We start from the raw sequence: 24,008 nt of genomic DNA, 5'->3' as shown, positions 1-24,008 counted from the left end.
CTAGTGAGTAACAAGGAATATGTGCTGGCCTAGCAAGTGCTCCACACTTTTGATGGTTAAGTGGGGCCTGAACTACTTCTTGGGCTGAGGGACAGGGAATTTCTAGGTGTTCTCTTAGAAACACAACCAACAGGGACAATTAAAAATCACCTTTCGGGCTGGAGAGGTGGCTTAGTGGTTAAGCGCTTGCCTGTGAAGCCTAAGGACCCCGGTTCAAGGCTTGATTCCCCAGGACCCATGTTAGCCATATGCACAAGGGGGCGCATGTGTCTGGAGTTCATTTGCAGACTGGTGGCCCTGGTGTGCCCATTCCCCCCCCCCCTCACTGCCTCTTTCTCTCTGTCTGTCGCTCTCAAATAAATAAATAAATTTTTTTTTTTTAAAAAAATCACCTTTTTACCTATGTGATTTTCAGGAAAATATTTTACTAATTTACATTGACATAGTAAAAAAAAAAAAAAACAAAGAACAGTCAGGCATGGTGATGCATGCCTTTAATCCCAGCACTCAGAAGGTCCAAGTAAGAGGATTGCTGTGAGTTCAAAGTCAGGTCAGCCTAGGTCACAGCAAGACCCTAACTTGAAAAACCAAAGGGGAAAAATACCAAGCTGAAAACTGTAATACTTACTGTATTTTTTTGAGTTACCATATCCTGAAAAAAAAGAAAATATAAATATATTATTTCAAGTTAATTCCCATAAGCATTACCTAGCAACCCTTCCTCACTTTAGAGATCATTTCATCCCCCACTAAAACTTTCACATTGGACAAACCTCTAAGAATTGCAAACTTCATATTTTAAGGAAAACTGATTATCCTTGGTTAGCCTTTACGTTTGTAAGGATTTTCTCGCAGGAGCGACATTTGTTACCAGAAGACAATTTTGAAAGTTAACTACAGGGTGCTGAGTACCCTGCTGCTTGATTCCCTAGAGAAAGGTACCAGTGATTGTAAGAATGTACCTGGGAAGCATTAAGCTAGGGTTAGATTTGGAACCATTTCTTGAATGGATGAATACAATGATTTTAGACCATGCCAGAGCCTCAGTTCTTGCACAAGAGTATTGCTAAAAGTCTTAGTGTGATGGCTATGCACTGAAAACCAACATTTCTGGGGGAAAAAAGCATGCCGGTGCAACTGAATACCAGACATTTGTGCCATTTTCTGCATGTGGACTATGTGGAGGATGGCGTGGGATTTGAAACCAGGACAGCACACTTTGCAAGCAAATGCCTATAAATGCCTAAGCAATCATCCCAGCAAGAACTGATTTCTAGAATGGTGTAGGTTTGGATCAAACTGCCCCAAGGGGATTCAGAGTGGTATATTTGTATCAATGGAACAGTTTTTGCTTCTACTTCTCTAAGCCTGAAGTGCTAATTGCCTGCAAAAGCACCATAGTGAGGATGCTCACGGCAGCCAGGAATTCATCTGTGGGAGGTAGAAAGTGTGGTGAGAAGGAAGAAACTCCACTAGCAATTCTTTATTGCTTTTCTCAACCTGCAGATGCTGTTAGTTACATTTCATCTGGACATGCAGCTGTATTTTTCCACAATGAAATATTCAGTTTAAGGTATAAAATGCCCTTTACCTTCAATGACAGAGCAGTGTCAACATCAGTGTCATAGTACAAAATCACATTATTGGCCATGTCAAAGCTTTCACGGACTCCAAGATGGTAGAAGAGGGAAGGCTGTCTGGAGATGTCACTCATGTCCACGATGGCAACATCTGAGATGAACAAGAATGAAAAAGAGGTGAGGGGTGTATTACCTTCATCATCTACTTGCTGTTGATCATAAATTTTAAAAAAAAACTATAGCAATTTGTATTTCTATCATCAGCTTTTTATGTAAAGTAGAAGTGGCAAATGAATTGAGACAGATCACGTCCCCTACACCACCATGAACTGTGGAAGAAAGCAGTAAGAATTTAAAAACAGCAAAGAGGCCAGGTGACGCGGCACACACCTTTAACCCTAGCATGTGGGAGGCAGAGGTAGGAGAATCACTGTGAGTCCAAGGCCAGCCCGAGACTACATAGTGACTTCCAGGCAGACTGGGCTCAAGTGTCACACTACCTCAAAAAAATTTAGCCAAGAAATTCTTCCTTTTTCAAAGTGCTGGGAATGTGGTCTCACTTAGAACATTTTTTTAAATTTGGGGTTTTTAAAAATATTTTTTATTTGAGAGAAAGAGGCAGATAAACAATGTGCTAAGGCCTCTAGTCGCTGCAAATGAATTCCAGATGCATGCACCACCTTGAGCATATGGCTTTATGTGGGTAGTGGGGAATCAAACCTGGGTCCTTAGGTTTTACAGGCAACTTCCTTAACTGCTAAGTCATCTCTCCAGTTCCTCACTCAGAACTTTCTGATAGATTTATTTTTAATGTTATAGTTCTCATGAAATATATCTAGAGAATACATTTAGCCTATTTATGAAATGAAAATCCACGTACCTACCATGCAAGCCTAAGTCACAGAGCCCTATGTAACCCTCTTTCCTGTCAAGATAAAACTATCCTCATTTATGTATCATTTCCCTGCAAATATGCCCATGCTATAAACTGAATGTCTGTGTCCCCTCAAAATTCTCATATTGAACTCTAACCCCCAGTGCAATAGTAATTGGAGATAGCACTTTTGGGAGATGATGAAGGATGAACACTCAATAGAATTAGTGTGTCCTTATAAAAGAGGTCTGGGGTAGTTTGAATAGATGATGATATTCAGTGTTTTATTACAGTTTGTAATTTACATCTATAGACACCTGAGTGGTGGAGGTGTCACTGGGCAGAGTTTATGTCTAGCCCTAAGGTGTGATAGTAGATTTGAAATTCCAATCTAAAGATAATGCAAAAATGCCTAGCTTCACCTAGAGTTCCTGAAGTATGCTGTGTGAGTGAGCACCTGCTCACGCTCGCGTGCACACGCTTTCCCTCCCTCCCTCCCTCCCTCCCTCTCTCCCTCTCTCTCCCTGGACCTGTGAAAGCAGGCCAGCATCTTCTGCCATTATGGACCTTCCCCTAGATCTGTAAACTTCAATAAATATCCTTTATTCCATAACTATGCCTGGTTTGGAAGTTCATTCTATCAATCTAAGGTTGTCTGTTACAAGGTCCCACAGTGTTGATTTGCCCCTTCCAGCAAAGGAAGACAGAGAGAAGGCCTCACTCATAACTAGGAAGAAAGCCCTCATCAGCTCCTCAATCTGCTGGTGCTCAGCCTCCAGAACAGTAAGACAGATGTCTCTTGTTTATAGTTCATCCAGGCTGTGGTATTATGTCCCAGAAACCTGAATAGACTAAGACAGTATATGCAAAATGTACAGGCATATGATATATGTATATATTCATATGCAGTATACTGTCTTGTTTAGCATGTCATTGAACTTTATCTCATTTTACATATTCTTCAACTTAGTGACTTTGGTGTGATTTAATCAATTTGTCTAGCTCCTATATTTTCACTAGTAGAGAATTCCACTGGATGGCGACTAGATCACAATTTCTTGATCCAGCCTATCTATGGATATTCTATTCATTTTCTCTCTTTGTTATTTCAAGCTGTTACAATGAACATTTCTGTTTCAGAGCTACTGGTTCACATAACCATCAACACCTTCACAATAAAAAAGTCCCCTCAAGTTATACCCTGTAGTAGAGAAATGGGAACAACTTACTGCATCGTTACCAAGCCTGTTTAAATTTGCCTACTCTGGGTGCCATTTCAAAACTTGCCATTTACAAGAGGATGTAAAGGCTCCAAGTTTGACGGGAGCTTCTCCTTCCCCTGCAGTAGAGATACAGGACTGTATGTTCAAACCTATAAAAGTCCATAAAAATACTGATGAAACAGAACAAAGGAGCAGTGTAGGGAGGAAGTATACAAATATGAGCAAACAAGATGACAAGTAGATGCCACATGAACCCTAGGCACTAGCACCATTGGCTCTGTGTAGAGATAATCCCTGAGGCCAAGTGTTACTAAACCCTAGGATGGGTCTTTTATTCTCTTAAAAATGGTTTGCCAGGGGCTGGTGAGATGCCTTAGCCTTTAAAGTGCTTGACTGTGAAACCTAAGGATGAGGTTTGACTCCCTGGAACCCACGTAAGCCAGATGCACATGGTGGTGCATGCATATGGAGTATGTTTGCAGTGGCTAGAGGCCTTGGAGCACCCATTCTCTCTCTCACACACACATACTCTCTCTCTCTCAAATAAATAAAATTTTTAAAAATGGTTTTACAGGGCTGGAGAGATGGCTTAGTGGCTAAGGCATCTGCCTGTGAAGCCTAAGGACCCATGTTTCACTCCCCAGACCCCACATAAGCCAGACAGACAAGATGCCACATGCGCAAAATTGTGCAGGCACACAAGGTGACACATGCATCTGGAGTTTGATTCCAATGGCTAAAGTCCCTAGTGTGCCAATTCTCTCCCTCCCCCCCCCTCTCTCTCTCATAAAAAATGGTTTTCCAGGGCTGGAGAGATGGCTTAGCGGTTAAGAGCTTGCCTGTGAAGCCTAAGGACCCCGGTTCGAGGCTCGGTTCCCCAGGTCCCACATTAGCCAGATGCACAAGGGGGCGCACGCGTCTGGAGTTTGTTTGCAGAGGCTGGAAGCCCTGGCGCGCCCATTCTCTCTCTCTCCCTCTCTGTCTTTCTCTCTGTGTCTGTCGCTCTCAAATAAATAAATAAATAAATAAATAAATAAATAAATGGTCTTCCAACTGTATGCAAGGTACTGTGTTGGATACAAAGGATAGAAGCATAATTAGGGCATAATCATTTTCCTCAAAAATATTACAGTACTATACAGGTAATCAAAAGGAAGTAAGGGCTGGAGAGATGGCATATTGGTTAAAGCTTTTGTCTGCGGAGCCCAAGGACCCAAGTTAAATTCCCCAGTACCTACCTAAGAAAGATGCACAAAGTGATGCATGTACCTGGAGATCTTTTGCAGTGGCTAAAGGCCCTAGTGTGTTTTATCTCTCTCTCAATATGGAGTTACTGTCAGTAAGGCTAAACTGAGGGAAACACTGTGATAGAGGTACCTCTTAGGAAGTTCTTTAGTCACCTTTAGGCAGAGAGCAGTTAGCAATAGCATGGAAGAAGTGAGGTTTTTTGTGCTGTTTATGATCTGAGGAAGAATAGGCAAGCAAGTTAGGTGTGGTTCAGACCTGTAATTCCAGCATTTGGGGGGCTAAGGTAGGAGAATTACTTTGGGCTCTAGGCTAGCCTAAGCTACAGCATGAGACCCTGATCTCAAAAAAAAAAAAGACAGTTAGGAAGAAAAATAATAAAGAAGGCATTATACCAGAAGGCAGATTGGAGTAAGAACTAGAAATGGTGGGAAGGGTGTTATAGAAAAAGAAGAAAGTACAAAGAGCCAAGGCAAAATGGATGTGTTAATTTTGTGGCCAGAACACCCTAAGAGGTGAATTTGGAGAGACATCAGGTAGTAAAAGGAGATCAAGATCCCAAGAAGGCTGGATTCTACTTGAAGCAAGGGGAAACCTATAGCAGGGTTTTTTTTGGGGGGAGGGTTATGGTGTGCATGGGTGTATATATACATGTTTGCATGCATATGGGCATATGCAGGTGCAGGTGCATGCACATGTATGAACATGGAGGCCAGAGGTTGACAATGGGTGTCTTTTTTGATCACCCTCCATTGTAATTACTGAGGCAGGATCTCTCACTTGAACCCAGAGAACACTGATTTAGCTAGTCAACTTAGTCTAACTAGACAGTATACCCCAGGGATTCCTTGTTTCTGCCTCCTGAGCACTTGGATTATAGGCAGTATTCATGTAGGTGCTGGATCCCAAACTCTGGTTCTTATACTTACATAGTGTATTTGATTTCCTCCTTCAGGTAATCCTTCCTGGAAGCAACCTCAGAGACCCACCCGAAAGGGCTGTGAATTACTAAACAGATCAAGTTGACAACATCTTCACCATCACACATGGCAAAGCACTTTACCCACTGAGCTTATCTCCCAAGGCCCTACGGTAGGGTGTGTGTGTGGTATGTGACATCATGCACATGTGGTATATACAAACGTGTCTGTGCTTATAGGTGTGAAAATGTGCATGCCCTATGCACACATGTATAGAGGTCAGAAGAGGATATCAGATATGTTCTTTTATCACTCTTCTGCCTTATTTCCTTAGGCAGGAACTCTTACTGAACCTGGTGCTTATGCCATTGCTTTTTTTTTTTTTTTTTTTTTCCCATGAGACTGGCTAAGTGGAGAACCCCAGTCATCCTACTGTCTCTGTACACTTCAGCACTGGGGTATGCACACCACACCTGGCTTATGTGGGTGCTAGAAATCCGAACTCAGGTCCTCATGCTTGTACAGCAAACGCTCTTACCCACTGAACCATTTCTCCAGTCATATGGGAGGGTTCTTTTATTGTTAATTTTTGTTCTGGAGAACAATGAGAGAGAGGGGGGAATGAATGTGCACATACACAGAATAATGAAATTCAGATGTTCTTCCTCTCAATAATTATCATGTCATGATCAGCTTGATTTTACTTCTACTGCCCCTGACACCACCCCTTCCAGACTATTTTTAAGCAAATACCAAATGATACAATTTCTCCACAAATATTTCAAGATACATTGCTAAAAGATGAGAACTCAAAGAAAAAAATAACAATGATATGTCTTACCTAGAAGTATTTTAAAATAGTCACAAGAGGTTATACACAAGAGACCATCATGTTAAAATCCAACTATAAGAGGTTATCTGTAAGAGGTCACTGCTAATGGAAGGACAAATGTATATGCTGAGGAAGCACTTTACAACTCAGCTGAGTCAATTTATCTCAAACAGATGATTCTGCTCCTCACAAACATTTGCACAGAGACAAAAACAACTGAAGAATATATTAGAAATTCTGCTTATGATGGTTCCCTAGATGTGTTACTTACTCAAATTTAAAATTACTTGTTTCATAGTGATCCTGTTTTTAAAAGTGGCAACATAGATGTCAATCCCAAGGCCAAAGTAACTTCCAAAAAAGGAAAAGCAATAAAGGGGAGAAAAGAGGAGTAGTGGAAAGGAGCAGAGCATAAGGATGAAAGACAGCAGCCCACAAGTCACACAGACCATTTCTGTAGCCAGGCTGGAAATGGTGTAGGGCTTGTTGCTAAGAAGATTAAATTGTCATCTGGTGTCACAAATTCCTTCCTTTTTGTGCCCTCTTAACATTCTATGCTAGATCTGTATACTGGCCTCACCACCCCAGAAAGAAGTCCTTCTGTGGCTTCATCCAGGGCTGAGATAGAGACTTTCCAATGCCAATTAAAAGAAGATATAGTGGCTAGAGATAAGGGTTAGCAGTTAAGGCAATTGCATACAATTCCAAAGAACCCAGGTTCAATTCCCCAAGACTCACATAAGCCATATGTACAAGGTGGCACATGTATCTGGAATTCATGTGCAGTGGATGGAGGCCTAACACATTCATTCTATCTGCCTCTTTCTCTCAAATAAATAAATAAGTAAGAATAATATATCTTTAAAAAGAAGACACAGGAATAATGTTACTGAAAAATCCTGACCCGTTGGGTATGGTGGCATATGCCTTTAATTCCAGCACTCAGGAGGCTGAAGTAGGAGGGTCATTGTGAGTTCAAGGCCAGCCTAAAACTACTGAGTTAATTCCAAGTCAGTCTGGGCTAGAGTGAGAGCCTACCTCAAACAAATAAACAAAAATTCTGACTTAAGGCAGTAGGATTGTGAGTTCCAGACCAACATGCATAGACTACACAGCAAGTTCAAGGCTGGTCTAGGGTACACAACAAAACTTTCTCTTAAAAATAAAAACCTCAAAATTATAAGCAATTCATGTTCAGTAAGAAAAGGACTTCCAAAGTGAAATGCTTGTCTGATATTTGTCACTCAGTTAGTAGAATGAGTTCATTTTGAGGATTTATACCTAAACAATAATCAACTAGTCCCTAGTCTGTTTTTAGAGCTTCTAGGCACTAAATTTAGCATTAGATTTCTAAATACCAAATTTGATAAGATTAGCAGATTTGAATTTTTTAATTTTTTATCAATAATGAAGAATCAAGGTTTGTTCTCCTAAAGAGGCCAGCAAGGCAGGTGTAGTGGCTCATACTTGTAATCTAAGCAGTTAAGAATTAGGAGGGGCTGGAGAGATGGCTTAGCGGTTAAGCGCTTGCCTGTGAAGCCTAAGGACCCCGGTTCGAGGCTCGGTTCCCCAGGTCCCATGTTAGCCAGATGCACAAGGGGGCGCACGCGTCTGGAGTTCGTTTGCAGAGGCTGGAAGCCCTGGCGCGCCCATTCTCTCTCTCTCCCTCTATCTGTCTTTCTCTCTGTGTCTGTCACTCTCAAATAAATAAATAAAAAATTTTAAAAAAAAGCCAAGAGTCTATGGCCAGAACACACCCCATCTCTTCTGATCAAAAACCCAAAAGACAGTGGGTAAAATTAAGAGCAAGTAAAGAGAGAAAGAAAAAAGGAAAGTGCCCACTGACACCCTCAAAGCTTTACTCATCATAATATTCACAAGTTTTGCCACATAGGAAACCTCTCTAGACATCTCAGATGAATTTCAGAAGCCCTGTAAGAGATAGGCAGAGATAAGGCTGGCTTCTCTTTGCAGGTGGGGAAATGAAGTACAACGTGGTTAGAAGACTCACTTATAGTCACTAACTGGAACTTGAGAGATGGCTTAATGACTAAGGTGCTTGCCTGCAAAGCCAAAAGACCCAGGTTCGATGCTCTAGGACTCATGTAAGCTATATGCACAAATAAGGTGGCATATGCATCTGGAATTTATTTGCAGTGGCTGAAAGCCCTAGGCACTCGTTCTCTGTCAAATAAATAAATAAAAATATTTTTAAAATAAAAAGTCACTTAACTAACACACGACACGGGACTAAAATTCACTTTTTAGTCCCATTCTAGCCAGAGTCCAGATGAGGCTTACAACTCTCCTGATTCACTTTCTAAAGCTGAGCTACCTAGTAACAGAACAATTTACGTATCAGGCTAAATCTTAGGTAAATAGATCACAGATAAAAGCAGAAGAGATAAAATTCAGGTTTTCATTCTCAAATGCTCCTAGCAACCACTACCTTACAGTTAGTTGCTAGTCATACAGACCAGCCTAGGAAAAGTGTGTGGAACATAAGCCATTTTCCTTGATCATGAGGCAGGCATGTACAGACACATCTACCTACAAGGTTTAATACACTTTACAAAGTAATACCCCATCAAGAAATGCAAAGGGCCAAGGCTCCAGTTAAAATCTACACTTAGTGGGCCTGAAAAGCCAAAGGACCTAGGTTGGATTCCCCAGGACCCATGTAAGTCAGATGCAAAAGGTGGTGCATGATGCTAACTCCAGATGCATGTGCCATCTTGTTACCTGGTATACATGGGTGCTGGGGAATCAAACTTAGGTCCTTTGGCTTTTCAGGCAAATGCTTTAAGTGCTAAGACATCTCTCCTGCCCACTCTTTCCTATCTTATATTAAAGTTTTTATAGTATTTCCCTAGGACTTATACATCTTTATGATTTCCTGGTATGTATTTTAGATATTTATTTATAAAATATTTTATTTAATTAATGCTGTATTTTCAAATTGACTCATTCAGGTGAATAAAATATAAATGGTTATATTTTGATATTTTGCTTATTAAACTTGGTGAATTATGCTATTGATTTTAAAACTTGGTTGTATACTGCCATTGATTTCCTATTGTAACAAGCATTACCTATGAAACAAAACAATTAAATTCATTTATTTCAATTCCTAAAAAAAAAAGGTGGTGCATGCATCTAGAGTTTATTTGCCCCCCCTCTGATCCTCTCTTTCTCTCTCTGTCTCAAATAAATAAAAATAAAAATAAAAATATTTTTAAAAGTCTACACTTAGCAGGAAACTATTTGAATTTATCATTATGATACTCCTAAAATAATCTATCAATTAGAATGAGCACAAATATGACAAAAATGAAACAAAATGAAGATAATTTTGACGAATATGCAATATGATCGAACGGTAACAATCTCAACAAAAACACCTATAAATTTTGTACTTGGGAGACTGAAGTATTGGAATTATCATGAGTTTGAGGCTAGACTGGGTAATAGAGTTCTAACTCAGCCTCAGCTAGAATGAGCTTCTGTCCTAAAAATTCAAGAGAGAAAAACAAAAAAGGTTGGGGAGATGGCACAGAGGCTAAGAGTGCTCGCTGCTTAACCATAAAAGCCTCTTGGATGGGAAGAGAAATGCTAGGACTCACTGATGGCTCTGTGTTGACCTCTCTCAAGGAAATATGCAGATGAGTAATAAGAAAAGGATACCCGACATTCTTCTCTGGTCTTTGCACATCTGCATACAGTGCATACGGCCCCCCCACAAACCCTTTGAAATTTAAAATTGAAAACAGACCTTTTGAACACTATCTTGAACATAATTTTGACTATTTTTTGAAACAGGGTATCATGTAGTCCAGGCTGGTCTTGCTATATATAGGAGGGGAAGAGGACCTTGAACTCCTGATCCTCCTGCTTTGACCTCCCAGGTGCTAGGATTGGATTACAGGTGTGTACCACCATGCTCAACCTTTGAATATTTTTGTTAAATGTTTCCTAAGCAATAACTAAAACTGTAATTTTCAGTGTGCTTTAAATGTTTTAGATTTATACAGCATAGCATGAGTTAATAATATGATGGTGAACGATGATGATTTGCCACATAGCAATTCTGTCCTTGCACTGGTTCATGCCAGTCTTTAAATACATTCCCACTTGTCTACAAGCCTATCCTTCTTCCAGTAGATGAAAAAAGCAATACCAAACAAAAAGACCTAGAATTCAGAGTAAGTTTCTGGAAAAGACACTGAAAAATCTAATTGGTTTTATGCAAACACTGGTCCCCTCAAAACTACCTTAAAATGAAAAAGCCCAAATTTACTGGACAGAATGCTGGACTACTAACTCCCACTAAATTTGACATCTGACTTCATCTTTTGGTGCTAATTTCCAACATATTTCAGGTCAATCCAATGGGAAGTATGTTGTGAACTGTTATTTAAATCTTATTTTCCAATACTCTAAAAGAAGGTGCCAATCTAGCAATTCAATGTAAAGAAGTTAAAAATAAGGGCTGGACCCGCTCCATGGGGGGAATACATCCCTGATACTGAAAACTTAAAACAGGGGTAGTCATGAGCCCTAGGGGTGTAACATCTGCTGATGTCTGGGTAAGTGTATATACTATGCTTATCAAATGGCCCAGTAAGCACTTCTCTTAATATTTATACCCTTATATTAACACTACTCTCACTTTGGGTAGAGAATCTTCTCCTTTCAGATGGCAGTGACCTTGGGATGACTCAGAAGGTATCATAGTTCTGGAAAGAAGCGACTGAAGTACTGAGTAACATCTCGATCACACTTTCCAAGGCTCAGGGTCTAATGCAGAAGAGGTGGCGGAAAGAATGCAAGAGCCAAAGGAAGGGTAGGACTCCTTACAACATGCTCCTCCAGACACAAAATGGCCTGGATATCCATGACCTCAGAGTGCCTGACACTACCTACACAAGACCATCATAAGAGGAGGAAAAGACCATGACATCAAAATAAAAGAAAGACTGATTGATATGGGGAAGGGATATGATGGAGAATGGAATTTCAAAGGGGTAAGTGGGGGGGAGGGTATTACCATGGGATATTTTTGATAATCATGGAAAATGTATATAAAAATTGAGAAAAAATAAGGGCTGGAGAGATTGCTCAGTGGTTAAGGCACTTGCCTGTGAAGCCAAACAACCCAGGTTCAAATTCCCAGTACCCACGTAAGCCAAATGCACAAGGTGGCACATGCATCTGGAGTTCATTTGCAGTGACCAGTGGTCCTGGTGTGCCCATTCTCTCTCAATCTACCTCTTACTCTCTCTAAAATATTTTAATTTTTTTTAAATAAGTAAATCCATGGTAGGTGCCACATCAGATGAGTAACTGTCACTTGACTGTTGAGATTGAACTAGGAAGAAAGTGGGGGTATCATGGATTTTATCCACATCTTTTGCTGCCTAATATCTACGCTTTTAAGAATAACCAAAATAAATCATGCTTATAGCTATGTAAATGTGACAGAGATGTGTTTACCAGTAGTTTTTCCAAAAGAGACACTGTCAATGTATAAGCAAACTATGGTTATTCACTGGGGTGAACAGACTCACTAGGCCTAATTTCAGGCCACTCATGAAATATTTGTAAAACCCAACATCATGTGATTTAAAGCTCTCTCTCGTTTATATATGCATGTTGCTCTTCCAGCTAATAATACAGGAATAAATGTGCCAGCTTATACTGCAAGCTAGGTAGCATTCATGAGAGTGGTATCAATACTGCCATCATCTATGTTGTCACACTCTGTAGTCTCTATTGTGAGTTCCCTGGCAGCCTTTGTGCACACTTAGTCAATATTTTCCTCTTCATCACTTGAAGGTCCCTCTTCAGCTTTCTTCTACTGTTTTTATGAAAGGATCACTCTGATATGCGTTTCTTTAGCGTTTTGTTTGGTTTTTTTTTTTTGAGACTTGTACCATCTTTGTTCAAAAGGCCTCTGTCACATCATCTTCAACATATGTGTGATTTTACAATTGAGCAGAGTTTGATATTCTGTTACCACACATTGCAAAGCATGAAAATGGGGGCATTGAACTTGTCTTTTATAGTGGAAAAAAATCACTGGAAATGGATCCTGCATTTAAGTTGTTCTCGACTTCTCTCTTAACATACCTGTTAGTCAACATAGGAAGATCCGTGGATTTTACACGTATCCCTTTGTCTTAACAAAATCAATTATTCCTTAAAGTTAACTAAGCATCAAGATTTTTTTTGTAGGACCACTAATTTTGCCCATTCTGTGTCCATGACTCCTCATTGGTATCTGTCCCACAGCCTATAAAGGCATAACTCATTTGGTGGTGGTGACTCACTGCTGGATGTAGGACCCATCTTTCTTTGTCCTTACCTCTAGGTTCATTTCATTTCTTTCATGTCCAATTTTCTTTTTTCTTAGTTGGTCTACTTAGAATGAATGTACAGTACTTATTATTTGCATCAAGCATGCTTCAACAGCTATAGGCCTTACAAACCTTATTTGCATCTTAAGAACAAACAGCACTCTGGATACAGAATTCTCATTCACAGGACAGAGAATACATTTTGCCTGTGTTGTAAAGTATGGGCCCCATGCAAAGAGACCAGAGGACATTAAACACTCTATAAGTGTTCCACTTTGTTGCCTGGAAATAGTCTCTCACTGAACCTGGACAGTGGGTTTTGTGTTGTTTTTGATCAGAGTGGCTGACCAGTGAGCCCGTGTTTCTCCAGTGTCTGTTTCTCACCAGACTGAGGTTACAAGTGTGCATGGTCATATCCAGCTTTTTGTATGGATGTTACGAATCATACTCAGGCTATCTCAGGCCCTCAATGCTTGTGCAATAAGCACTTTTACCCTCTGAACCATTTCCCCAGCCTACGAACACATTTTAAATAACGGTTTAGCATTTTTAAGCTAGGTGTGATAGCCCATGCCTTTAAACCAAGCACTTAGGAGACAGAGGTAGGAGAATTTCTATGAGTCCAAGGTCATCCCAGGATAGTGTGTGACCCTACCTCAAAAGTTTCTTTTTTTTTAATTTACTTATTATTTTATTTATTTGCAAGGGGGTAGAGATAATGAGAAAGAGAACAGACATGCCAGGGATTTTTGCCACTGTAAACAAACTCCAGGTGCATGCACCACTTTGTGCAATTGGCTTTATGTGGGTACTAAGTAATCAACTCCTGGTGTCAGTCCCCACCTTTCACTTTGAGGCAGGGTCTCCTTTTTACTGCTGTGCACACCAGGCTAGCCAGCCCGTGAACTTCTGGGGATTCTCTTGTCTCTGCCTCCCACTTTGCCATAGATCTGCTGTATTGCAGATTCTACTGTATCCAGCTTTACATGGATGGCAAAGACCCAAACTAAGGTCCTCATACTTGCATGACAAGTTTTTTGTTTGTTTGTTTTTTAACCAACTGAACCACCTTCCCAGCTCAGGAACATTTTCTTTTTGTCATTTTTATTTATTATTATTATTATTATTAATTTTTTTTTTTTTTTTGGTTTTTTGAGGTAGGGCCTCACTCTGGTCCAGGCTGACCTGGAATTAACTCTGTCATGTCAGGGTGGCCTTGAACTCATGGAAATCCTCCTACCTCTGCCTCCCGAGTGCTGGGATTAAAGATGTGAGCCACCACACCCGGCTTGTCATTTTTTTTTTTTTTTTGACATAGGGTCTTGCTCTAGCCGAGGCTGATCTCAGGGGGTGGCTTCAAACTCACAGCAGATTCTCCTACCTCTGCCTCCCAAGTGCTGGCATAAAAGCATGCACCACCATGCCTAACAAGAGAACATTTTTTTAAATATTTGATTTGACTTGATTTATTTGACAGAGAAAGAAGGGGAGAGAGAGAATGGGCACACCAGGACCTCCAGCCACTGCAAATGAACTCCAGATGTGTGCACCCCCTTGTGCATCTGGCTAAGATGGGTCCTGGGAAATTGAACCTAGGTCCTTTGGCTTTGCAGGCAAATGCCTTAACTGCTAAGCTATCCCTCCAGCTCAAGAACACATTTTCTTTTTTTTGCTCATTGTTATTTATTTATTTGAGAGTGACAGGACAGAAAGAGGCAGATAGAAAGAGAGAGAGAGAGAGAATGGGCACAACAGGGCTTCCAGCCACTGCAAATGAACTCCAGACATGTGCGCCCCCTTGTGCATCTAGCTAACGTGGGTCCTGGAGAATCAAGCCTCGAACCAGGGTCCTTAGGCTTCACAGGCAAGCACTTAACCGCTAAGCCATCTCTCCAGCCCAAGAACACATTTTTTAAACAAAACCATCTAATAAATTTTGAAGTTAGCCTTATGAAATCCTGTAACAATCCAGTAATCATTCTATTTTTATTACATAATTTTGTTTGTGTGTGTGTGTGTGTGTGTGTGTGTGTGTGAGAGAGAGAGAGAGAGAGAGAGAGAGAGAGAGAGAGAGAGAGGGGGAGGGAGAGAGAGAGCGCACGCATGCACACATCAGGATCTCTAGCCATTGCAAATAATCTGCAGATGCATGCACTACTCTGTGCATCTGGCTTTATAAGGGTACTGGGGAATTGAACCTGGGCTAGCAGGCTTTGCAACTAAGCACCTTTAAGCACTGAGCAATATTCCCAGCCCCCTCTACCTATGCATAATCATTCTAAACAGCAAAATGGTATATGCTCCCAATTATCTGCTTCTAGATAGGGCTCGATGTGACCAGCTGCCTCATGCTCTTGCCATCAGGACTTCCCTGTCCTGATGGTGTTTTACAGAAATTTCCTCTGAATCGAAACATTCCCTTTTGGGGTGGAAGGAACTTCAGGAGACTCAAGAAGTCAACAAGTCTTGGCAAAGGTTAAAGATCCCACCCTAAAGATAAAGAAAGAGAAAAAAATGCTTGGTAATGAGACTCTCTGAGATGCCTCTAGACTGCTACGAGCTGAGCTGCCTGCTGGTTAGGGTTATGCAGTGTGCTCCAGAGATGTCCTTGTCACCTATGATGGGGTGGGCTTTATGCGGAGGCTACTGCCTTTGAGTCATCCATTGCACCTGTAAGTAACCCTTCACCCTGGCCTATGAGTAACCCCAATAAACTGATTTGTTCTCCAAAACTGGCTTTGGTCAATCATATTTTGTTCTCTTGTATCTGCTCTATCTGGGTGAAGATGTATGTTCATGTCTCTCCAGAGGAAAAGTTTCCCAGGACAGATGGACAGTACCAAACTGAACCAAACAAAACCTATTTTTCCTGACGTTTCTTTTCTCATGTATTTTGTTACAGCAACAAGAAAAGCAAAAACACACCCCAGAGGTTCGAGTGTTGGAAGACTGGTTTCCCTGTGATGTGGAGCTAAGGTGATGGAACTTTTAAGAGGTGGAACCTAGTATAAAGTGATAAGGTCATTGAAGGCACTACCCTTGGAAGGGTGATGTAGTTCTTGCTAGACTCCAGAGTGGGTTGTCAGTTGGAGGACAACAAAAATGGCCAGAAATTAGACAATAGTGATAATTATGTCACTCAGCAAATATAATAAGCACACTTAACTTTACAGTTTAAATGAGTTGATTACATCTCAGTAAAACTGTCTGAAAAACACAATTACCAGCATATTCATAGTTGCAGCACTATTCATAATAGTCTCAAACTGGAACCAACTCAAATGTTTAATAACAAAGCAAATAAATTGTGACACCTTGTTACCTTAAAATACTATGTAGAAATGAAGTGAATTAACTTCCTATATACTATCATAGAAGTAGCCCACAAACAACACTGAACAAAAGGAGCAAGATACTAATTCCATTCCTAAAAAGTACAAAACCAGGCAAAAATAATTCGTACTGTTAAGAAATCTGGATAATAATTAATCTTGGCTAAGGACAGAGGTAGAGAATGGATGCAATCCCTTTCTGGGATGCTGCTGGTGTCCATTTTCCTGATCTGAGTGCTGACTTTACAATGTGTACTACTGAAAACTCAGAGTGAAAAGAGAAAAAAAAAATCAAATCGGGATTATATGCCTTTTTCTTCACTCCATTCTTCAGCACAGAACAAGAAACCAAATTAGGATGAAATTTCCAACCTCCAAATGCTACAATTTTTGTCTTAAAAACTGCGGAAGTATAATGTGACCACACTACACAATGACTGTCTAAGGTATTTGGGCCCCACGTCTTTATTACACTAAGTGCATATCACTCTATACACTGATGTTCTGGTGTGTTTACTGGTGGTGGTAGAGGAGAATGCTACAGAAGGAACTGACAGTAAACACTTGCTCAGTGCAAGATATTGAGCTTCCATCTCTATAGACACATTTATTTTAATGAAACTCAGATACTAAGTTATCCAAGGCCACACAGACAATAGACAATAGGGTAAACATTCAAACTCTGGTGCATAAAACCAATGTCCTTTCTCCTGCATCAACGCACCGCCAGACCCATTAAGACATGATGATAGAACACCAAATATTGGTCTGTTTTGGAAGTTTTTGTTCCAAAAGGCAGGCAGGCCATTATCCTAAAAGGACTTGTATTTCCTGCATCTCTTTGATAAAAAGATGAAAAGAAAGGAGGCAGCAGTGGTCCTAGTATTTAGACTCCCAAGTGCCACACTCATTCATGGCCAATAACCTCCCAAAATGTTTGAGGCAAAATGTCATGCTCAGAGTATTAAGTCACCTATGTTAAACTTCATTTGAGATGAGTCACAGAGGTAAATGAAAAAGTGAAAATTATAAAGCTTTTTAAAGAACACATGGAAAAGTATCTACACAGCTGCAACCAACAAGATACAGGAAAAATACAGAAGGCAACCTTAAAAGCTTAATATTCTAAATTAGACTGAATCAAAATGAAAGACTTCTGCTCATCAAAAGTCACCAATAAGGAGGCTGGAGAGATGGCTTATCAGTTAAGGCCCTTGCCAGTGAAGCCTAAGGGCCCAGGTTCAATTCCCCAGTACCCACATAAGCCAGATGCACAGATGGCGCTTGCATCTGGACTTTGCAGTGGCTAGAGGCCCTGGCGCGCCCATTTTCCTTATCTGCTCCCCTTGACTCTCAAATAAGTAAGTAAATAAAATATTTTTTAAAGTCACCAATAAGGGTTGGGATTGTGAAGACAGGAGGATTCCTGATGCTTACTATCGATCAAGGCTTGCCTAAACTGCAAGCTCCAAGCCAATTAAGAGGCCCTGTCTCAAAGGAGATGGACAGCATTCCTGAAGAGGACTAGCACCAGACGTTGTCCTCTGGCCTCTGTACGCATGCGTACACATACACCCCTGCCTCCCACCCACACTTCAAAACTCAAGCAAGCCACAATGTGGGGGATGTTCACAATTCTGACAAAGCACTTAAGCCTAAAATATATAAAAAGATCATAATCCAATAAGGTGGCAAACAACTCAATAAGATGGGTAAATAACTTGAATGGATATCACAAAGGAAGATTATCCACCTGTCAAAAAAAATCACATAGAAAGGTACTCAACATCATTAATAATCAGAAAGAGGAAAATAAAACCATTAACAAGAAGCCCCTACACTCTCCCCTCGAAAAAGGTCAATATTTAAAAGATCAAAAATATAAAGTAGTGGGCTGGAGAGATGGCTTAGTGGTTAAGCGCTTGCCTGTGAAGCCTAAGGACCCCGGTTCGAGGCTCGGTTCCCCAGGTCCCACGTTAGCCAGATGCACAAGGGGGCGCACGCGTCTGGAGTTCGTTTGCAGAGGCTGGTAGCCCTGGCGCCCATTCTCTCTCTCTCTCTCTCTCTCTCTCTCTGTTGCTCTCAAATAAATAAATAAAAATAAACCAAAAAAAAAAATTAAAAAAAAAATATAAAGTAGTGATGAGAATGCAAAACTGCCATGCATTGGTACTAAAGATATAAAATGGTACAACCACTTTAGATAAAGGGTTTGGAGTTCTTACATAGTTGAATATATCCTTTGACCCAGCCATTCTATTCACAGGTATTCTTCCAAAAGGAATAAGAAATATTAATCCACAACACACACTCCTAGCAGCTTTATTTTTAATAGCCTCAAAATGGAAGCAACCCAAATACCCATAACCAGAATGGCTAAAGCCTGTAGTATATTCTTATGAAGGAATAGCACCTAGTATTTTAAAAAGAACAAATCGGGGCTGGAGAGATGGCTCAGCAGTTAAGTCACTCGCCTGTGAAGCCTAAGGACCCAGGTTCAATTCTCCAGGTCCCACGTAAGCCAGATGCACAAGGTGGCGCATGCATCTGGAGCTTTGTTTTCAGTGGCTGGAGGCGCCAGTTTTCTGCCCCCCCCTTTCTTTTGTTCTCTGTCTCAAATAAATAAAGAACAACAAATGAATAATACATGCACAAATATGAGGGAATCTCAAAAAACATCACGTGAAGAGAATGAACCCACAAAAGTATATACTGTATGAGTATATTTGTATGCAACCTTAGAAAAGACACCTCTAACTGTGATGGCAGAGCAGTCATTCTTTGGGGTCAAGAATGAGGGTGATGGGAGAACTGAATGGGAGGGGACATGAAGAAAAGTTCTGGATAGACATAATATTGTACATTGTAATAGGGTTGTAAACAGCTAGTCATTTTTCAAAGTTGACCAGCTGAGATTTGTGTTTTATATCTTAGATTAAAAGCATTTCCCATGTACAATAGTCAAGTCAGGGAGTCAAGAATGAGTAGAGGGAGGGAAGAGATAAGAATGACAGAATTAAGGGCTGGGGATATAGCTTGGTGGTAGAGCTCTTCTCTAGCATGTGCAATGCCCTAGGTTCAATCCCTAGTAACACAAAAAAATGTTAGAATATTAAAAATTGTTGAAGCTGAGTATTGTACATGCTTGAAATTTTCCATAATAGATGTAACTTGGGGGAGGCATCTGCATCTTTCCCTCCCCTCCCTGTGTGTCCAATTCTGCCTGGGCCCTGGGCTGCCTTCCCACAGACCCAATGCCTGAATGAGCTCTACTTCCTGCCAAGTCTCACCACTCAACTCCATTCTGCTCTGCAACAGTCTCCCCACCAACCACCATCAACCAAGCCCCACCACCCACCAGGCATTTCTGCCAAGCCCTGTCACACCCAATAGCTCAAACCCTGCATAAGGTATTGGGAAACACAATTTTTTTCCCAGCCTACACTGTAGACGTTCAGCCCTATTCCAATTGTTATTTAACTGGGATTTGACTAGCATCTATCTCAAAGCCTGATACATTGAAGGCCTTAAAAATATTTATGACACACATCCCAAAACAACATTTGGAAGGTGGCTGCTGGGAACTGAAAATTTTGCCCTAGTAACACGTAATAAGCAGCCAGCAAGGCAGTGGACCAGCCCACAAATATTTATTCTACAATGCAGTCAAGGCAAACAGCAATGTCTCAATTAAATGTTGTAGCCACAATGCTTCTTGTCACCAAAGTGGGACCACATGACTAAGAGTTGAAGAAAGTTCCAGGCTTAACACTGAATGACTAGCAGCACAATGGAAAGGATGGAATCTCACAAAAGGACTCCAAAGGTATTCCAAGAAGCAGGTCCTGCTTCCAAAGAATAGTTGAGGTCTGGGTAGGGAATGATGTAGCCTGGTTCCTGGGAGTAAAATCATTGTCACACATTAGGCCATTCTCTCCAGCATGGATGGAGAGTGCAAGATGTCTTAACAGTTATAATTCCATCTTTAATCTCCTACTATCTTTAAAAAAAATAAAAGCCCTCTTATAGTTTAACAAAATAACTGCAAATAAACAAAAATAAAACTAGTATTAGTAGCACTGTTTCCATTCTAGTGTATCCAGTGTTAAATTCTTTTGCTTTGGAGCCTGCTACCTTGTGCATGCTAGGCAAGTGCTCTACCACTGAGCCACATCCCCTGTGGCTTTCCTGCAGCTCATCCATCAACTCTTCACTGGTGTCACAGAATCTAAGGTTCAGACCCACATGAGGGCACATAAAATGTACAAGGAAATGGAAGTACAGGCTCAAAACCAGCCTTGAGTTGCTATGAGAACAGGAGATAGGAAAAGCCTAACAGCACACCTATGATTCTAACACAATACGCCTAGGATGGTTCAATAGATGTCCTCCCCCAAGTCTTTTTCTAAAACAGCCTTGTCAGGGAGACCTTCTGCAATGAAGAAAACACTAATGCTTTAAAGTACCATATAGTAGCTAGCTGTGTGTCCAACACTTGAAAATGTGGCTAGTCCAACAAGTACACATCATCAATAACTGCATTTTAACTAACTTAAATAAAAATAGCTACATGAGGCCAGAGGCTACCAAACTGGGTGTCATGGTTTTAGGGATTTTACAAAAGAACCAAAGTGATAAGATTTCTATATTTTTTTGGTGGAAATGCCAAAAAGCTGTGAGGACAGAGATCAGGAAGTCAATCCAGAAACCCAAGTACTGCAGTTTGCACCTATTCTTTTGCAAATCTATGAAAAGAATTACAATAGGGTACTGAGCAATGATTTATTCAAGGCCAGGACAAGATCACCCAAAGAAGGCTATTGGTAAGTAAAAATTCAAGGCAATGTAGACCCAGAGTGAGCAAAGCTGATGTGCTTGCCGAGTGTTCTGGAACTGAAAGCCTCGGATTTGAAGTCTGCATAGTCACACCCAGCCAGATGGAAGGGTCCCTGGCAATAGGTGAAAACTTGCTATACACACATATAAACACACACCCCCAGACCCAGAAAAGCAAAGTCACTGTGCATGAATTTTTCAAGCTTAACACCAGCAGCCAAGAGTGTACAGTTCTTCTTCAAAGAAGACTGTTCAAACTCCAATTGGGAACAGAATGAATAGAAGTTGAGAAAACGGAGTAGTTCTCAGTGAAGTGGGCTCCTGAACAACTTTGCTGAAAAGATGTGGTGTTGATCAGAAATGTCAAGAGTGCGCAGCGCACTCAGTGGGTCCAGCTGCCACTGTTTGAACAAGCTCGACACCCCACCTCCCTTCCATCTGGGGAGGGGGGGCAATTTGCTCTGCAAAAAGGTTAGATCCTGGCTACCAGCAGTAAACAAGGGGCCAGCGGTGTGGCTCTGAGGTAGAGCTTACCATGTTCGCCCTGGGTTCCAGCACCACACACATGTACATACATAACACACAAGAAACCTATTGCTTCCGCAGTATGTCGAGGTCAGGATTTGAAAACAACACCCCATTAATGCTCTTCGATATGCTTTTAGGTTTAAGGTAGGTGTTGTTCTTCCCACTTGAGTAGTGGAAAAGCTAAGGCACAAAGATCCCCACGTAATGTCTTACATATAATGCTTATGAATGTCATCCTAGTTCCAGAACTCCAAGATGAAGCACGGACAAAAGTCATGCAACGATTTATTCTCCACCTTGAGAAACTGCTGCCAACCCAAAAGGGGGACTAGACCATTGGATTCTTACACATAGTGCGCACAGTGAGCCTGGAACTCCTGAATGTTTATGTGGTATGGGACAAAATATATTTGTTACAAGGTGATCACACCCAACTGTAAAGGTGTGTTGGGCAGAGGAATTAAAGTGTGCAAAAGAACACAGGGGTATAACCAAGCAGCAGCAACACACGTGTACAAGCAAGGCATTGATTGCCACTTCCAAATGCAGAATGGAACCATCATTCTGGGACACGTTAAATGCTCCTGAGGTTTCCATGCTGGATGCCACTGCATTGGTCTGTGGTGGGAAGAACTGTTTGTTTTGTTTGTTTGTTTGTTTGGACAGGGTCTCATGGTGTAGCCTAGCGTGGCCCTCAAATTCCATATGTAAGGAAGCCTCTTTAACCACTGGGCCATTTCCCCAGTTTATCAATCTCCTCATGTAGCAAAGTCTGGTCTCAAAGCCTACCTTCGAAGATTAAAAGCATGAACTACAGCCCCAAGCTAACAAGGAGAGTTTGAACAGCTAGCTCCCCAGTTGATTCTAGAACATAGCCTGCATTGGGACCCCTGGCAGTAAGGGAAAGGTCGGGAGTGAGGAAGAAAAGTTGAATAACGGGGGCGGGGGGGTTGAAGTACTCCATATCATCTGGGTGATGGCGTGTTTCTGGCGTTATTGGCTATTTTAAGACTGGAGAATAAAAAAGTGCCAGGGGTCTGTATTTTCTTATCTGTAAATGGGCACAATTTTCTTTACCTGTTCTACCCTCCCCAAAACGTAAGACTGTCAGTCTCGTTCCAAGAAACGTGAGGTGACTCAGGGAGAGGCTGGAGGACTTGGGGGGCATCCTGGCTGGAGGTCTAGGAAAGCAGGAGGGAGGTGGGGATGACGGGAACACCCGCCCTCACCTGCATCGTAGAAGGCGTCCAGCACAGCCGTCTCCCCGAAGTCAAGCTCCCCGAAGGGCACGAAAGTGAGGTGGGCACCTTCAGCCTCGCAAGCTCGAAGCAGGCACTTGAGCGCCCCGGCCTCGGGGCCGCCCGCCCCGGCGCCCTGGGTGCTGTCGCTGCGCACGTATACAGCCCTCAGAGCCCGCCGCGGTCCGCGCGAGCCCTCCACCTCGCCTTCGCCGCCGCCAGCGCCCGCAGCCGCGGCCGCCCCCTCGGGCTCCGCCGGCGCCGCCGCCCCCTCCGCTCGGGCCAGCGAGCCGCCCTGGGACGGCTCGCTCCCCGACACGAGCGCCTCCGCTGGGGGCGTCCCGCCGCTGCGCTCCATGTGCCTGCCCGGCGTGGCTGGAGGCTTCGAGCGAGGCGGCCTGTCGAGGCAGCCGCGCGGTCTCCACACCTGCTCCCGAAGGCGCGGGACGCGAGCTGGAGGGACCCCAGGCGCCCCGGAAGGCTGTGCCGCTGGCAGGTACTACCTGTCCTGAAGCGGCTTCGGCCAGCTGACTGAAGCTCTCGGTCCGCTGCCCCGAACGCCCTTTGAAAGCCCGCGAGAAAGAGGCGGGGGCTGGGGACGTCAGGGCCCGCCGAGGGGGCGGAAGCGCAGCGGGGCAGGAGGGTGGAGGGCGCCCCCTGCTGTTTCCCCGGGCAGCGCCCCAGCCCGGCGGGAGCAGGAATTGCAGGGGATTTTTCCCCTCCGTTCCCTTCATTTTGACCAGTCATAGAAGCTCCCCACTTTTTTTTTTTTTTTCTCAAAACACGTTGAAGCTTTCAAGTACGGTAAAGATTTTTCAAGGCACTGCCTGGAAATACAGATATAGTTTGTCTCTTTTTAGTTTAGGTTTTCAAAACTATTTTTTTTTTATTTTGCTTTTTCAAGGTAGGGTTTTACTCTAGCTCAGGCTGACCTGGAATTCACTGTGTAGTCTCAGGGTGTCCTCGAACTCACGGTGATCCTCCTACTTCTGCCTCCAGAGTGCTTGGATTAAAGGCATGCGCCATCACGCCTGGCTCTAGTTT

At 42.2% G+C, this 24,008-nt stretch overlaps 1 protein-coding gene across 1 annotated transcript in view; it reads right to left on the bottom strand.

Moving 5' to 3' along the window:
- Positions 1 to 23,711, bottom strand: part of Map3k15 (mitogen-activated protein kinase kinase kinase 15) — a 147,754-nt gene extending 124,043 nt beyond the window's left edge. Inside the window, exons 1-4 of the mRNA XM_045140440.1 lie at positions 23,468 to 23,711; positions 22,956 to 23,417; positions 1,592 to 1,731; positions 629 to 652 (exon numbers count right to left, since the gene is read on the bottom strand). Coding sequence (XP_044996375.1) covers positions 629 to 652; positions 1,592 to 1,731; positions 22,956 to 23,417; positions 23,468 to 23,711 — 870 coding nt within the window. The remainder of the gene's footprint in view (positions 1 to 628; positions 653 to 1,591; positions 1,732 to 22,955; positions 23,418 to 23,467) is intronic.
- Between the last annotated feature and the right edge of the window lie 297 nt (positions 23,712 to 24,008).

Source organism: Jaculus jaculus, chromosome X (genome assembly GCF_020740685.1).
Source record: "Jaculus jaculus isolate mJacJac1 chromosome X, mJacJac1.mat.Y.cur, whole genome shotgun sequence".
NCBI classification, from domain to species: Eukaryota; Metazoa; Chordata; class Mammalia; order Rodentia; family Dipodidae; genus Jaculus; species Jaculus jaculus.
Note: the sequence above shows the minus strand (reverse complement) of the source record. Positions and strands in the feature narration are given on the sequence as shown.